Genomic DNA, 15,458 nt, shown 5'->3' with positions numbered 1-15,458 from the left:
TGTCATATGTCCTGTATTGCTGGTGCCCAGTGCCAGCAGGTAGTTGGTAGGAATACTAAAAAGAATAGAGGACTTCTGTTCCATTGGATTTTGTTACAAAGTTAGTCTAGTATGAAAATACACAGCTTTGCCTCTAGTACCATGTACATATACAGGCTTTTAGGCTGTGACAGTCTCATGACCTAGATTTGTGTTTCCTCAAGCTTGAATGAACCAGTTAAGAAATATCTCCAGGGAGACAGACCTTTACTAAATCATAGCAGAGCTTTGCTTTTAACCGTGGCAGTGACGATTTTCCTTTAACTGGACAGGTGTGGTCCGTGTTGGGCAGTGTCAGTGGTGGCTGTTCCACATTTGCCTGCTTTGGAAATGCAGGTGGATTTGGGCTGTGTGTTACCTCAGCAGTTGGCAGGGATGTGAAATGCACGTACCCTTGTAGCACTGAGCTGACAATTTGCATTCTCTGTTTGCTTAGCACTGCAGTTCAGAATATACAGATAAAATCATGGCCTCATCAGCTCTGACACCACAGATATGGGGGTAGCAATGGTATGAATTAAGGTGAGTAGGTAAATGATGAGGGATGTCAGTGTGCACTAACTGGTCTCCTCTCTAAATCACCTTTCACCCACACATCTTTATTCTGATGTTTTATTTTATTTTATGCTTTTGGCTGGATGATAGCTGATTCCTGTTGAAATTGTGATGCAAACTTCTGTCCTTATCAGTATTAGGAGAAACAACCATTTACCTTGTGTTCCATGTATCTTGAGAGGCCTTGTTAAATGCTTGTTGAGATGACTTTGCTGTCCCTTGCCTTGGTCTGTGTCTGTGTACAGCAGCTGATGAGGTCAGTACTGCCTTCCCAGTCTAGCAGAGCTGGACTCTCAGGTACAACTGTGGGACAATCAGGTGTGATTTAGTTTCTTGGGAAATCTTTTCTGGCATTTCTGTACTTGTGGTTTTATCATGTTAGTTATCTCAGCAGGGTATTGTGGAATGGAGATCTGTTTTGTGTGTTACCTGAGGCTTACATTCAGAATATTGATTTGACTTGTAAAATTATCAGTAGTGTAAAGTTGGATCCTGCAGTGAGATAATACTCAGTGAGCCTGACAAAAAATCATGGAAGCTCTCTAACTAGGGCAAGTCTGAACTTTATCTCGTGTGTGTGTCACCCATCTCAGTGCTTTTAACATTTTAACATAGATGCATTCACAAAGAGCAGACAACTCACTTTTGCATGCTGTTACAGAGGCTTTTTAAGGAGCTGGTTGGGACAGCCATTTGTCAGTGAAACAGAAGTGGGACAAGGAAGTTTGAGAGTAAATCCATGCAAAAGCTGTTCATTGACTATGGTAGTACAGACAGTGTGTAGAAATTACTGTTTTGTTAGAAAAAACTAGAAATTGCTGTTGGGGCTGATGGAGGAGGAGGTGCAGTAGGGTGTGAATAAATTCATTTGTTACACAGCTTTGGCAGTCCAGCTAGGTGCTGGTTAGTTCTGTTTTGCTCCTCTTGAATGAAACCAGCAGGAAAAGCAATTCTAAGTTAATTCCCAGTGCAAAGTGAGGGCGGGGGTTTTGGCATCAACTTTCTTCCTGTTAATTTGGGGACATTTCTCAAACATGTTGGAGCTTTTGTTCAAATTATTAGTTTGTGACTTGCAATAGACAATTTACAGATTTATTTAATTTCAGGGAAAATAGACTTAGTATTTTTTAATAAGTGTTTTATCAAAGAGCATTCTTTTGTATTTAACATTCAAACTGTTTCACTGAAAATATCTACATTACAAGATATGAGGAGATATTTAGTTTTGTAATATTGGTCCTTAGGTTTTCAGAAAGCTTTTTTTAGTGAAGAAAAATTATTTAAAAAAGATATTTTTACTGCTCATGGAGTATGTATCTGTTTCTAAGCCCACACCTTTTGTAGTTTAGTAGTAACAGCATCCCAGCTCTAGTGAGAATGTGTCCAGGCAGAGAGCTTTGGGGAAGGATACAGTAACTCAGTTGATACTTGCAGGAGGGCTGTGCAAATGAAGTAAAGGATCTGCTCAGGTACAGTGTTCAGAGCCCATGGTGACCCAGCTGGGACAGTGTTCCCCTCCTGCTCCTGTGCTGGGGGCTGGTTCTGCCATAGATCTTCTGCCTAATCCTGTATAATCACTCCTTAACCCAGAGGCACACATTCCTCCAGCCTGGAGTTACTTTAAAGAACCTCATTGCTGCCTCATTCTTGTTTTGCTTCTCAGTACTTGTTAACATTTTGGGATAATATCTTATTACTTTACCTTATATCTTATTATCTTGGATAAAATGTCTTTGAAATGTTTGTGCTTGTTTGCTTTGTTGGTGAGGTATCTCTGTGAGCACACTGAGGCCTGCTCTTCTTAATTCAAGCGCTGGTTAGAATTTAGTTTTGTTCAGATTTTCCAGAACATGAGCCCTGTGATGGTTCAGCTCAAGGTCTTGACACACACTCTGATATATATCTGCAGGCACAGGGTTCTCTGAGTAATGCTCTGTGGCTTTTTTAAGAGCTCAAAGCTGCTGCTATCTCTCCCAGAGCTGTCAGATTCATAATTTATTATTCCAGTCTCCCACTTTACAAGCACAGATCCATCACAGTCTGATTTAAAAATTCCTTACTTTATTACTCACAGAGAATTAGACAGTAGCAGGCAAACAATTTAATGTGAAATTTTCTTAATTTCCAGGATTCTTTTAACTTTTGGTCAGCCATTCCACAGGCTGAATGATTTTGGGTAAAGCACAGAGAGTCCATTACTTGCATAGAGAAATATTTAAATGTGGTGTGAATCAATGTGTAGAAGATAAAGGGAATGTGGAAGATATTTTCCACTTGTTTTTCTCTGTGATCTCAGCCATTTTTCATGACCAAGTTCTCAGTTCTTTTGAGAAAAAACAGCTGTCCTGTTCTGGCAGTCACCCAGGATATGGAAATTGCCTGTCCCATTTATTGCTGAAAGCCAAGTGAGGAGATTCAGAGCCTGCACGTAATCTGGAGGAGGCAAATGAAAACCTTTCTTGAGTTTGAGAACACAACATTGGAGGAAGCTGATAAGTCATGAGCTCTTTTCAGAAACTCTTTTTCAGATGAAGCATCCTTTGGTGTCTGAAATCAAGAGCACTGAACTGAAAGAAACCAGACCACTGATGTATTTAGGTCCTTCCTTCTTTGAGTTGAATTTGGCCCTGGGTAAAAAAAAAAACATGTGGTGGTGGAAGGACACAGTAACAGGTTCCCAACTTGTAAAAGTGCATTAAAGATATCAGGGATAAATTTGCATGTCTGTTTATGCAGGGAAGGGAAAAAAATATTCTTTTGCAGAGTGGAGAACCTAAGTTGAAAACTTGTGTGAGGGAGAAGCATCCAAAAGGTAGAAATAGTAAAAAGAAAAATAACGGAGCAGTTTAGCTCTGGATGTTGTGGGCTGCATTTTGATGGAGCTTTGTTGGAATGGATTAAATGAGCATATGGCAGGGACAGCATTGGGATGCTTCATTTTGCAGTGCAAGGCACTATGCTGGGCTGCCTTCTGATGTTCTTTCTGACATGCATGTTTATGGTTTATGTGGTGCACAATCACAAAGTGAAAATATTAAAAAGCTGGAAACCTAAACAACGTACTTTTCAAAGAATGTTCTCTAAAAAACAGGACCCCTGCTTGTTTTTAAATTAGCCAGTAGAGCATTGTGTCATGCTAACAAGAGTACACCTTGATGCTGGAAAGCTGGAGCCTAGCTGCCTTAACTGAAAGCTGGTGAATCCCATGGGTGTCCATGGCTCCTGGCAGTTGAGAAGGGACAGGAGAGAAGGGAGGGAAGAGGTGTTACACTCTACATCAGGAGAGGGAGAGGCTGCCAAGAGCTGTATCTGAAGAACAGCTGTGAGCAGCTGGAAAGCCTGTGGATAAGAATCAGAGTCAGGAAACAAAGGAGAACTTGGTGGTGTCTGCTCCAGGGCACCTGATCCAGGGGAGCCTGCTGACAAAGTGCTTGGTCCAGCAGCAGGAGGCATTGCAGGTCCTGCTGGGGACTCCATCCCCTCCTGCAGCTGCTGGAGAAGGAGCACTGTGAGCTGCAGGCAGCCCAGGAGACTCAGGGAGTGCCTAGAGGATAACTCTTACAGCAGGTAACACCCATCCCTTCCGGAGTGGGTGCAGCCCTGGTGACCAGCAGGGGCTCACCAGGGATGCTGAGTTTGGAGGCAGTCTGGACTGCAGGCACCAGGCACTGTGGAACTGGCAGTTGTGACGGATATGGATCAGATGAAAAGTAAAGTCAGGCCCCTGAACTTGAGGAAAACAAAATTCCAGCTCTTCAAGTCAGTCACTAGCATCCCCAGGGAAATTCCTGTTTAAAAGTGCACACATATATTTATGCAGAAATTACTTGGGGATTCGAGTGCATTTTGTATTTATGGAGAAAGGATTTAAGTTCTGAAGAGTTCTTGGAGATCATTGTGGAAAGTCCTAGTGATGGAAGAGTGGTTTGGACTGTTAAAACAGCAAGGGAAGACACTGGAGACAAAATCCAGACTATCTACAAACTGAAACAATACAAAAAGCATCTGTAGCTTCCTGTTTCTGTAAAAAAAATGCTGACAGATTTGGTGTAGTTTCTGACATATAACTGAAATGAAAAAGAACTCATTCTTGAAGCTCTCTGTAAAAACATCTAGCAGGTCTATGTGGGGACTTGAGAAAAACCATAACACCATATTGCACACTTCAGAGTCTTCAGGAAAGAGTACTTATGTGCTAAGCAAATCCTGCTTTTGATGAAGTAGTTATTTTAAGCTGTTGGTTACCAGCTAGTCTAAATGATCTAATAAAAATGTGTGGTGAAAGAAAAATAATTTTCTGTCAGCAGTAAATACGTTGCCAATAAACCCAGTGAGTGTGTTGATTTTTTTTTTTATGCACCATTTTAACCTACCTCAAAGAAAGTATGAACATTTAGTGTGTGTACACAATTTTTTGAAAAATTAATTTCCATTTTACCAAGGCTAATTTCTAGCTTGATGATACTATTGAGACTTTATATAGAAGTGCACTCGTATAAATGTAGTTCTACTGAACTAGTTTCATTTTTTTAATGAAAAACTGAGTATATTAAAGCATTAAATGGAAAACTGTAAGCAACAATGCCATTACTGCCTTTTCAGGTACTTCAGTAGGAACTTGCAAGTGACCTGGCACCATGGTAGCTCTTTCCTTGAAGATCTGTGTCCGTCAGTGCAATGTGGTGAAGACGATGCAGTTTGAGCCATCCACGGCCGTGTACGATGCCTGCAGAGTTATCCGTGAGCGAGTGCCAGAGGCTCAGACAGGGCAAGGTGAGTTCTTGAGTTTCTCCTTGGTCACTTCATTGGCTGAATTCAAACTGGACATGAACCCATGGGAATTTTTGACATTATCCTGTTTTTTCATTTATTTTTTTTGTGTTGGAGGGTTTGATTTTTTTTTAAAGTTTTATTTTAAGTTATAGAGTTCTGAAGTGAAAGGAAACTAGTGCAAACAGATTTTTAAGCAAGAGAAAGTAATTGAATTGTTTTTCTTCTTTTGTCCCAACAAAGGTTTTCCCACAACACATGCTTTTAGTGAAACTTTGACTTCTTAAATAAATATCTTGTTTGCCTAAAAGATAAGAAATGGCCCTCCTGCTTGGAGAGCATTTTTTTTGGTATTTTCTACTTAAAGCAGTGTTTCTGACAATGCTTTCTAAGAAAATCTGCACAGACTTATTTTGTGTCTCAACAAAGGAAGCAACAACACAAAATACAAAAGATTGGATGAATACCTCCAAAATATGCAAAGAGAAATGTTTGAAACTGGTTCATAACTAAAATTGTCACCGTGCTGTGCATGCCCTACTTAACATGGTGTGCTACATGTTAATCAAATGTACCTGTCTCTGTACCACTGGGCAAATTAAATTAATACACACTGGGAAGCACCATGGACAAAAGATCTGGTTTTAACAAAGTTGTTAAAAAATGCAAAGCCCTTTGTATATAATGCTACCAAAATGTAATTCTTACAGCAGGTTTTTTATTGAGGTTTAAGCTCTCAACCTTTACAGCCATTTCAAAAATCTTGTCTGAATTGTTAGAAAAACTTAGTAGTAATGGACTTCATTATTATTACTGAGAACTGCTTCTCCTTTGCAGTAGTCCTTTGGAGATCTAGTTACAGAGATTCAGTTTTCACATAAAAGTTGTGTATTTTTACCATGCTGGTCTCTTAAGGCAGTAATTGTAGATGGCTGTTGAATTCAGAGAAATTGAGTGATAAATATCACTGAACATCATGAACCTCAAAGAAAAGCCAAGGAGTTCTCAAATTTTATAGTAGAGCTTTTCCTTTACTGCTGATTGCAGTGCAATTGCAAACTTCAAAAAATGAAGTGATGAACTGAAATGCTTCCAGCATATCCTTTCCTTTTCTTTGTGGCTGTTAAAATGTGTGTGCCTGTTAGTTCAGAAGACTCACAGTGGTGCAGTACAGTTGATAAACTGCTTGTGTACAACAGAAAATGTACTTATGGCTATCAGCTGTGCACATTTCATTTCTGCCTGGTCCCAGCACAGAGGTGGTCATGATTTTCATGTGGAAATTGCAGAGCTCCTGCTATTTCATGACCAGGTTCACACATCACAAATGAGTATCAGAGCAGTCTGTGCTTCCTTGGTGCTTCTGTGCTGTGTTTGAGGTGCTTTGTCTGCATCTGAAGGTCACAACCTATTTATAGGCACAAATTCTAGAATCTTGCAGAAGTGATTCTGTATTGAATCTGTATCATAAGTATCCCTATATGAACAGATCATTTGACCTTTCAGGAGAGGTTTTTAATTAAGGTAAACAGGGAAAGTTTTTTGTCTTGGTTGTTTTTGGAAGGGTTCTTCCTTTTAAATTGGCTATCTGTAAGTCAGTTGCACTTATATCAATTAAGTGTAAGGTCTTTTATATAAATAATTGCATAAATAATGTGTTTAAGGTAAATGCTGTTAAATGTAAATTATTGATATGCATGGTATTCAAGGATGAAATATTATCTGAACATTGTAGGTATTTTTACTTGACTTTCTGACCAAAGGGTCCTAACACATGGCTGAAAGTAAAACTGCTGGCCATGAGCAGGGGCATTAGGTTATCCTGAAACAGAACATGCTCCCCTGCTAAATGGTTGTTTGTTGTTTGTGAAGTATAATCTGTATTGATTGTTGATACATATGGATGGGTCTTAAATTAACTGTCATGGTTCTTCATTTCATGTATCTGGAGTTGAGTCTTTGAAACCAAAGCCTAGGTTTGTTTTTGTGTGGCAATGAAAATATTATCATTTACTTCTGAAAGAATCAATTGACATTGTTTAGCCTTCAAAAGATACAAGTTTTTGCTGTGTTTGCTATGGATATAATTCTAGAAGCCGTGTATATTTTTAAATACCTAAACCTGAATCATCTACCAGAACGATTCCCAAGTTTATAATAAACTCATCTTGTGGAGAGTTGAAAGCAAACTGTGTTTTGAAAATAGAACTGCTGCTAGAAATAGTATGCTATGGTTAAGGGCAAACTTGCTTTGTATTTTTGGTTAGTCAATTCCAAAACAGGATCTGTGAGCATTTAAAAAAGGTTGTCTCAAAGAAAAGTACTTATAAATATAGTACACAGTAGATATGACATGTGAAGATGTGAGGGCATAGTGAAATTTTAGTGCAAGTCTTCTGTAAAGCCTGATGTACCCTGCTATCTGCTGCTAAACGAAATATTTCATGAAGCACAGAAAAAAAATTCTATCCAAGTTTATTAAGAATGGAAGGTAAGTGTAATGGAGGCTTAACCCTGAAGCTGAATAGCCCTGAATAAAACCATGTTGGCTTTATTAGGTTTGATATTTTTCAATGTGTCTCTGTCTGTTCTGTTCCACAGCCTCTGACTATGGATTGTTCTTGTCAGATGATGATCCTCGAAAAGGTATATGGCTGGAGGCTGGAAGAACACTGGATTATTACATGCTGAGAAATGGGGTATGGTGCAAGTCTCTTGCTTCCTTCATCACCATGTTCTTAGCAAACTTGTTTCTGGAATAGCAAGAAGAATGTTTTGCATTTGGAGGGGTAGGAGTGTCTTGAGTCTGTTCCTGAACCTGACCTAGCCCTCTTCCTTGGTGTGCCTCAGCTGTCAGTTTTTCCTGCATTCAGGTTGTGACTGTGTCAGCTGAGCTGCTGTGGTCAGCAGTGTCTTCATAGAATGATGAACAGAAAGTTGAAAAATAGCTTTTGTTATATGCTTTATATATGATTTTACCTTGGTTAGAGTTGGTTTCTTGTACACTTGAGGTGCTGAGGTCATACTGGCTCATGTTATGGGGAGCTGGCTACAGCCAGAGTTGCAGTCCTAGATTTTGCAGCACAAAGGTACTTGGGTCTATCCTGCCCTGACTAGGTCTTGTCACTTAGGACAATCCTTGAAAAATGACATTGGCAGATCTAAAAGCAGTAATTTCTCAAGTTTATTAAATGAGTACGTTGGCCTGTATTGTAACAAAGGAAAAATGCAGCTTAGAGGGCGGGAGGGGAATACTGTTTTAGGCATCTGAGGTAGTGGGTTGGCTTGTGGTGCCTTCCAAAAGCATTTAGAAAAGGTTTTGTTTACTTCCTAGGATATACTGGAGTACAAAAAGAAACAGAGACCTCAGAAAATCCGTATGTTGGATGGTTCAGTGAAAACAGTAATGGTGGATGATTCTAAGACAGTGGGTGAATTGCTGGTTACCATTTGCAGCAGGATAGGTAAGGTTTTGGGACCCACGTACTTAAGAATTTATTTTTCTGCCATATTTAAATTTTGATTGTTAGGACATTATGTGGCTAGAAATTGGCATGCATGTGAAAGATTTAAATTTGTTTTAAGTTACCGCTTACCAAACACTTTCTTGAAACCTGTTGTTCACTTTTATCAAAGTCTATAGAGAGTCAGCTGTACCCTTAAACTTCAGGATTTAGCAGTTGAAGGCATAGAGTTATCCAACAGTACAGGTACTAATTTTTTATTGTACATTACATTTACATACTTTAACCTGCAATGAGGTAGAAGTTTAGAACTGAATTTATACTTGGTGTTAATTGGATAAAGGAGGAACATTCCTGACTTAGAAATGCACCCAAGCTTAGGACTTTGTGTTGTTATGACTAAGAGTTGATCACAAAATTCTGTCATTTGTAAAGTAGCCAGAATCCAGAGCAGCTGGTCAAAAATGTGTCATATTGCTTATAGTCTGCCTCAGTACTTAGCTAAATAGACATTTTTGAAAAGAAAATTGTATTTACTACATGTATCCAACATAGATTAATTTAAGTCGTAAAACAGTGCTTAAATATCATTTAGAATCCAAGCAGCCATAACTTGATTTCTATTACTTTACTTGGAAAGTGAATAATATATTTCAGTTTTGAGGTTTTGTATGTTGGATTCTAATGTGCTGTAACTAATTTACCTCAAAAATTAGTTTCATTTATTTGCCTGAATGTGGTCCTGTAGGTGAGCATTTAATTTGCTGTCTGGTATAATAATAAACATGCTTTCACAAGCAGTACAAAAAACCAAACAGAACAAAGAAATGGGAACAGCTTAGCACATATGCTAAATATTTTGAACTGCTTTTTTATTCAATTTCATGTAAAATTCACAGGAAGAGTTGAGTCATAACAGGTTAAACAAAAAATCATGAATTTCACATGGTTTCTGTTCCTCTGTGGCTGTGCCACATTTCTTTTACATCATGGGCAAGCTGAAATTACTCAGTCCTCAGGAAGCAATTGTAGGCATCCATGAATGAAAATTCACTATAGCCTGTCTCCATTTTGGAATTTACAGTTATTTTATATTCCATCATGTTTTTAAACTGGCTGCTTCTCTTGGTAGGCAGCAGAAAAAAAATACTTAATTCCTTCCTGAAAGTGGCAAATGCAGCATATGGCAAAGAAGTAATGTATTGGTAAGATGAGGTCAGATATTGGATCTATTTGTAATTCCAGGAATAACAAATTATGAGGAATATTCATTAATCCAGGAGAGCATCGAAGAGAAGAAAGAGGAGAGTACAGGAACACTTAAGAAAGATAGGACATTGCTACGTGATGAAAGAAAAATGGAAAAACTGAAGGCAAAGCTTCATACAGATGATGATTGTGAGTAATGCATTCCAGGGTAATTCTTTGATTAAAATCTTTCCACAGTATAGTTGAAAGAAGCCATGCAGGAATGCATTTTTAGGCTGTTTGGTGTGTTTCAGTTGGTTCCTGGCTGTATTTTGCATCCCTTTATATGTAGTGCTGTTCTGCAATTGAGTGTTTTTGAAAGGAAGTGAATGGGCAAGTAAATGCCTTTGAGAGTTAGCAGGTGTTCTCAAGTGCTTTTTGGTACTTGTTTGGTGGGGGTATTCCAACTGAAGTGTGAAGGGTTGTTTTTGTCCCTTCATTAAAGTGGGATAGTTAATAATTGATGCCTACTGGAAGCCATCAAAAGGTAGTTTTGTGTTTGAAGGTATAAGTTTTAACTGTAAGTGAAGTTTGACAGCTAAGACAGTACTTGACTCCTTTTGTGTGCTAAGTCATGGTGACTTTTTTCTGTTTTGCTGGAAGACACTAAGGTTAATTGTAAGTGGCAGGAAAATGTTTGAAAATTGGGTTCAGGGATAAGAAAGGTAAACAGAATTATTTGTTTTAGAGGTAAAATGTAGTAAACTTATTTTGTGGTGAAGCTTTGAAGATGAAATTTAGTGGTAAAGGATTACTATAGTTGTTTCTTCAATATTGACAACATTTATGCTGTGGTATATTTTTGTTTCACAGCAGTGCTGTTTTTCAGTTCGCACTGGTAGCAAATCTTCAGCACTGATTACTAGAAACAGAAATGAAAGTAACATGGGCTTCCCCCCATGAGTTTCACCAGGGCTTTTAACAGTGGCAACAGCATGGATTTAACAGTGTGCATGTCTGTGGCTCTGTTGCAGTAAATTGGCTGGATCACAGCCGGACCTTCAGAGAGCAAGGAGTTGATGAAAATGAAACGCTGCTCTTGAGACGCAAGTTCTTTTATTCAGACCAGAATGTAGACTCAAGAGATCCTGTTCAGCTTAATTTGCTTTATGTTCAGGTACAGTAATTTCAACCTTGTCTGAGGAAACCTATGTAGGTTAATTAGAAAAAATTTGCTGCTCAAATACTGCATCTTGTAGAACTCCAGTTCTGGATGTGCTTTAGTTTTACTCTTTTGTCCAGGCCTCTGTATAACATATCATGACAGACAGTCTCTGTCCTTATTGCCATATCTGTAATTTTGTTTTTACAGTTATGGAGATGTTTTTCTCTCCTATATAAGGCAGTGGGATGACAGCTTTTCAGTGTATTTGCACACACATGCATCCATATTTATGTGTGTACATACACAGAAGTGTCTGTGCCTGTTGTATTTGAAATGGCTGTCAAGTTCTCTTTTTGATCAAAGCTGATACAATCATAGCTTCAATAAGTCTCCATAGATAATCACAATGAAATAATCTAGCCCTTTGTTTTATTAGTCACATACACAACCAGAATGGAATAATAAAGACATTCAGAAGGAAAAGGGTGTGTTGCTGGCTGGATTCAAGCTTTCAAGGAATTTGAGGTGCAATAGTTGTTCTGGGTGTCTCTAACACATCTTTGTTTACGTCCTCTAGGCTCGTGATGACATTCTGAATGGTTCCCATCCCGTCTCCTTTGAGAAGGCCTGTGAATTTGGAGGCTTTCAAGCACAGATCCAGTTTGGACCTCATGTAGAACACAAACATAAACCTGGATTTTTAGAGTAAACACTTCTAACTTCTAAATTTGGGTGACCTCAAGTGTAACTAATGTTGAGTTGTCACAGATTAAGCACATTTTATTGCTCCAAGCAGAGGTAATCAGATTCAGTGTATTTTCCATAGCAAATCTCCCAGTGAAAGGAGCTTTATTGCACGAATCTGATGAGGGGACTTTTGGCAGTGGCTATTAGACAGCACAGGGCACTGGCTCCAACACAGTCCATCAAGCCTTGCCTACATAGGAGGCTCATAAATACCTTAATTGGAGGCACAAAACAATGGGTGTGTATTTGGTTTCTGTCCTGTTCCACAGGCAGAGTGCTCAGTGCTGCCTCAGGCTTCCTTTGTGAGCCACTTGGAGGTTTATGGTATCTCAGGGAGTCACTTTGAAGGGGTGTCTTGCTGTGGAACATGCAGTGCTGCAGCTCTGGTTGTTTGAAGCACTTTGCTTCTGAACACTATTCCTGAAGTAGCAGTTGAGTTATGTGAAGAAATGCCTTTCAGTTCCAATCAATAACCAGCTTTTCTTTTTACTGTCCTGATTGGCCCATGAACCTTTCCTGTTAGAACTGCTGATGTCTAAGAATTACAGGGGCCCAGTGTAGCAGCTTCAGTGTACTTCTGGTTTTTATTTTCTAGAACTGTGACCAGTTACACAACAATCTTCCTCTAGGATTTGCCTGTTATCTGCTTATTTTCCCCTTCTCACTCCACTCACTGAAGAGTATTCCTGCAGCAAACCATTGGGGTGTTATCTCATGATAGGCTAATGTGCCATGGTAATGATTTCAAGAGATAGGTGTTCCCAGAAATAGTTGCTTTTAATTTTTAAAGCAGTAATTTCCCACAGCCTTAACCAGGGGCTTTTGCAAACTGCTGACCAGCATTCAGTTGCTTCATTTTTTTAGAATTTTCTGCTTTATTTTTTCAGTGGAAAGCTTATTTTTATTTTCTTTTTTTTAAACTCTCATAGAGTGAGTGTGTTTTATGGCATTCTGCAGCTGCTGGCTGGATGACACTTCTGCCTTGTTTGCAGTGCTGGATAGTTTGGAGTCATGAAACAGTCATCACTCATATAATGTGCATTATCTTTTTTTAATCCTAATAGACATGAAAGGTATTAATAACTGAACAATGTTAGATAAAGAATGTTACTCCAGTGGAAACCATTTTGAGACAGAATTCCAAAATTCAGAACCTTCTTATATTCAGTAGGGCATTATTGTCTGGTGTTGTTTTATTTTCTTTTAGGGCTTTGATTGTATTTTGATTAATTTGAACCAAACTTGGCAGGTAACAAAGTGTAATTGCTCTCTGTCCTGGTCTTTAATCAGTTTTTTAAAATTCAGCATTTCTCATTTGGAGGTAATTCAGTTTTTTCCTCTGTAGATGAACCTGCTCAAAAACCGTAAGTTCCTGGTCATTGTCTCTTAATTTGAAGTGTACATGTTTATGATTTGGTGGTGATATGTTTATTTTACATAGCCATCAGGACAGCCTTCTTGTGAAACCTCATGCTTTTGTTTTGTGAGTCTAAGTGGGACAATATGAACAATACACAGAAATAGTGTTGTTTAATGTTCATTAGTTTTTTCTGAAGATGCATCTCTCATCCTTTCAGAAAAAAAACAACTTCTGAATTTTTTTATCCCCTTAAAAAAGAGCAAGATTTTTTAAAAGTTTCACCCAACTATTTTCTACTGTTTGGTGCATAAACACTGATTCTTTTCAAGTAAGAAAGTAGTTTTGTTGTACATAAACTGTGTGCTGTAGCTCAATATGTGAAATATTTTTGAGAGGTATCCAGTCACTCACTACTGAGACCTTAAGATGCTTCAGTTTCCCTCAAGGAGGATGTCAGCTCCTACAAAAACCTGCACAGAACAGAACAGCTTTAGCATTTAAAGAAATTGTTTGGAAACAGCTTAATTTAGTTTGCCATGTCTATAATATATTTGTGTAGAGAGACCTTTTGTATCCTTTTTTGTCCCTGCTAAAATATTCTTGGCACAGATGAAGATTATTGCCTACGTCTTGCTAAGATGTTGGTGGTATTGGTTGTTGGAATTCCCTTGAAGCTCTTGCCAAAGGGAATTGTGAAAGCATTAAACTACCACATTAAAAGTTGTCTTTCTTGGTGCCCTTCCTGGTACAGACATGGTTTTGCATGGCAGCTACAGAGGGTTCAGCCCTGGGGCTGAACTTGCTGAGAGAATATCTAATAAAGAGCTAGCTCTGTTCATCTGCAGACAGGAAAGGAGCACCTCAGACTGCACACCTCCACTGCTTTGCAAAAACACTGGCAAACAGAAAAGCTGCAAAGGATAAGTGACCTTGATGCTGAGCTCAGATCTAACCTGTTTTGCTGAGTTGAGCTGTATTTTTCAATAACACTTTTATGCTAATGAAAAACAAAGTGTTGGCACTCGTGTAATTTTTTAAGGAACTGGAAGATGAAACTCGGTGTAAACCAAGTTAAATCAACACTGCTTGCTATTAGCTGTATTTTTTTGACTGAGTTCAATGTCCATTCTAATATATGTAATTTAAGGCATTAAAGAAAGGCTAAATTATAAGGTATTTCCGTTCTTTTTGCTAGCTCCATTAAAAAGCTGTAAAATAAAGTGAAACTGTCTGTAAAGAAAATACCTGGATTATAGATAGAATTAAAATAACTTCAGTCTTTTTACAACTGGCATTTCACCCTTTCAGCTGAGGTGATCACTTGCTTCTTGATTTGAAAATAGTGGAAGGTATTAGAAGGAAATAAACTTCCAGTCCACCTGCATGTGCAGGGGTGTTACCATTACTGCTTGGAGGACAAATCATGAAGTTGTTTTTTTAACCCTTGCTGCTTATGAAGCTCCAAGTAATGTTTGCTTAGCAATTTTTAAAGTGTTATATTAATTTAAAAGTAGTATGCAAGCTTAAAAATGTAATGGTTTTGATAGTTTATCTGCATACAGATAGCTGTTCTAGCTAATGAAAGATGAGAATTTAAAGCACATTGATAGCTATAATTTGTTTATGTAAATAGATTTCCAGAATGAAACTTGGGTTTGTTGTTTTCTTAATTTGTCTTGGAGTTGAATTTAACTAAACTGGTTTTAACCTGTGAAATTCTGTATAAAACCACCAGCTGTTTCCTAATAGGTACATGAGCATTCTAAGAGAATAAGCTGTATTCAGTCCTTATCTGCAGTTTTAATTTGGCTCTTCAGCCTTCCCTAGCCTATGATGTGTTTTTAAATAAGTCCCCTAGAAGAGAAATTGTTATCATGGCTAAGTGAGATGTAGCTATGAGAACATGAGAAGAAAGATTAGCAAGGACAATTGTTCTTGTTTTATAATGCTAGAGCTTTATGGAGAAGACAAAATGTGTGATCTCAGTACTGATTAGTATTTTTGAAGCACAAAATCCTAACTTAGTCTTCTGAGCTATTTTTTGATTGTCTGCAATGGCAGGTTTTGTGTTTAAAAACACACACACAAAAAAAGCACAGTAATATAAGCAAAAAACCCTCAAGATATAAAACCACAGCAAGTCCCACAGAAGAGTTGAGCAATTTTTTTG

The 15,458-nt window shown here is 38.2% G+C and overlaps 1 protein-coding gene across 9 annotated transcripts in view; it reads left to right on the top strand.

Moving 5' to 3' along the window:
- TLN2 (talin 2) overlaps window positions 1–15,458 on the top strand; it is a 130,720-nt gene that overhangs the window by 41,879 nt on the left and 73,383 nt on the right. For 8 of the 9 annotated variants that reach the window (XM_015638948.3, XM_019007931.2, XM_015638947.3 and 5 more), the window contains 6 exons: window positions 5,197–5,367; window positions 7,966–8,063; window positions 8,699–8,828; window positions 10,074–10,226; window positions 11,051–11,193; window positions 11,759–11,886. In XM_015638948.3, the coding sequence (XP_015494434.1) occupies window positions 5,232–5,367; window positions 7,966–8,063; window positions 8,699–8,828; window positions 10,074–10,226; window positions 11,051–11,193; window positions 11,759–11,886 (788 nt within the window). In that variant the 5' untranslated portion in view covers window positions 5,197–5,231. The other variant, XM_015638949.3, reaches the window with a different exon arrangement.

The sequence above is a fragment of the Parus major genome, chromosome 10, assembly GCF_001522545.3.
Source record: "Parus major isolate Abel chromosome 10, Parus_major1.1, whole genome shotgun sequence".
NCBI lineage: Eukaryota > Metazoa > Chordata > Aves > Passeriformes > Paridae > Parus > Parus major.
The sequence above is the reverse complement of the archived record's forward strand: the minus strand, read 5'-3'. Positions and strand labels throughout refer to the sequence as shown.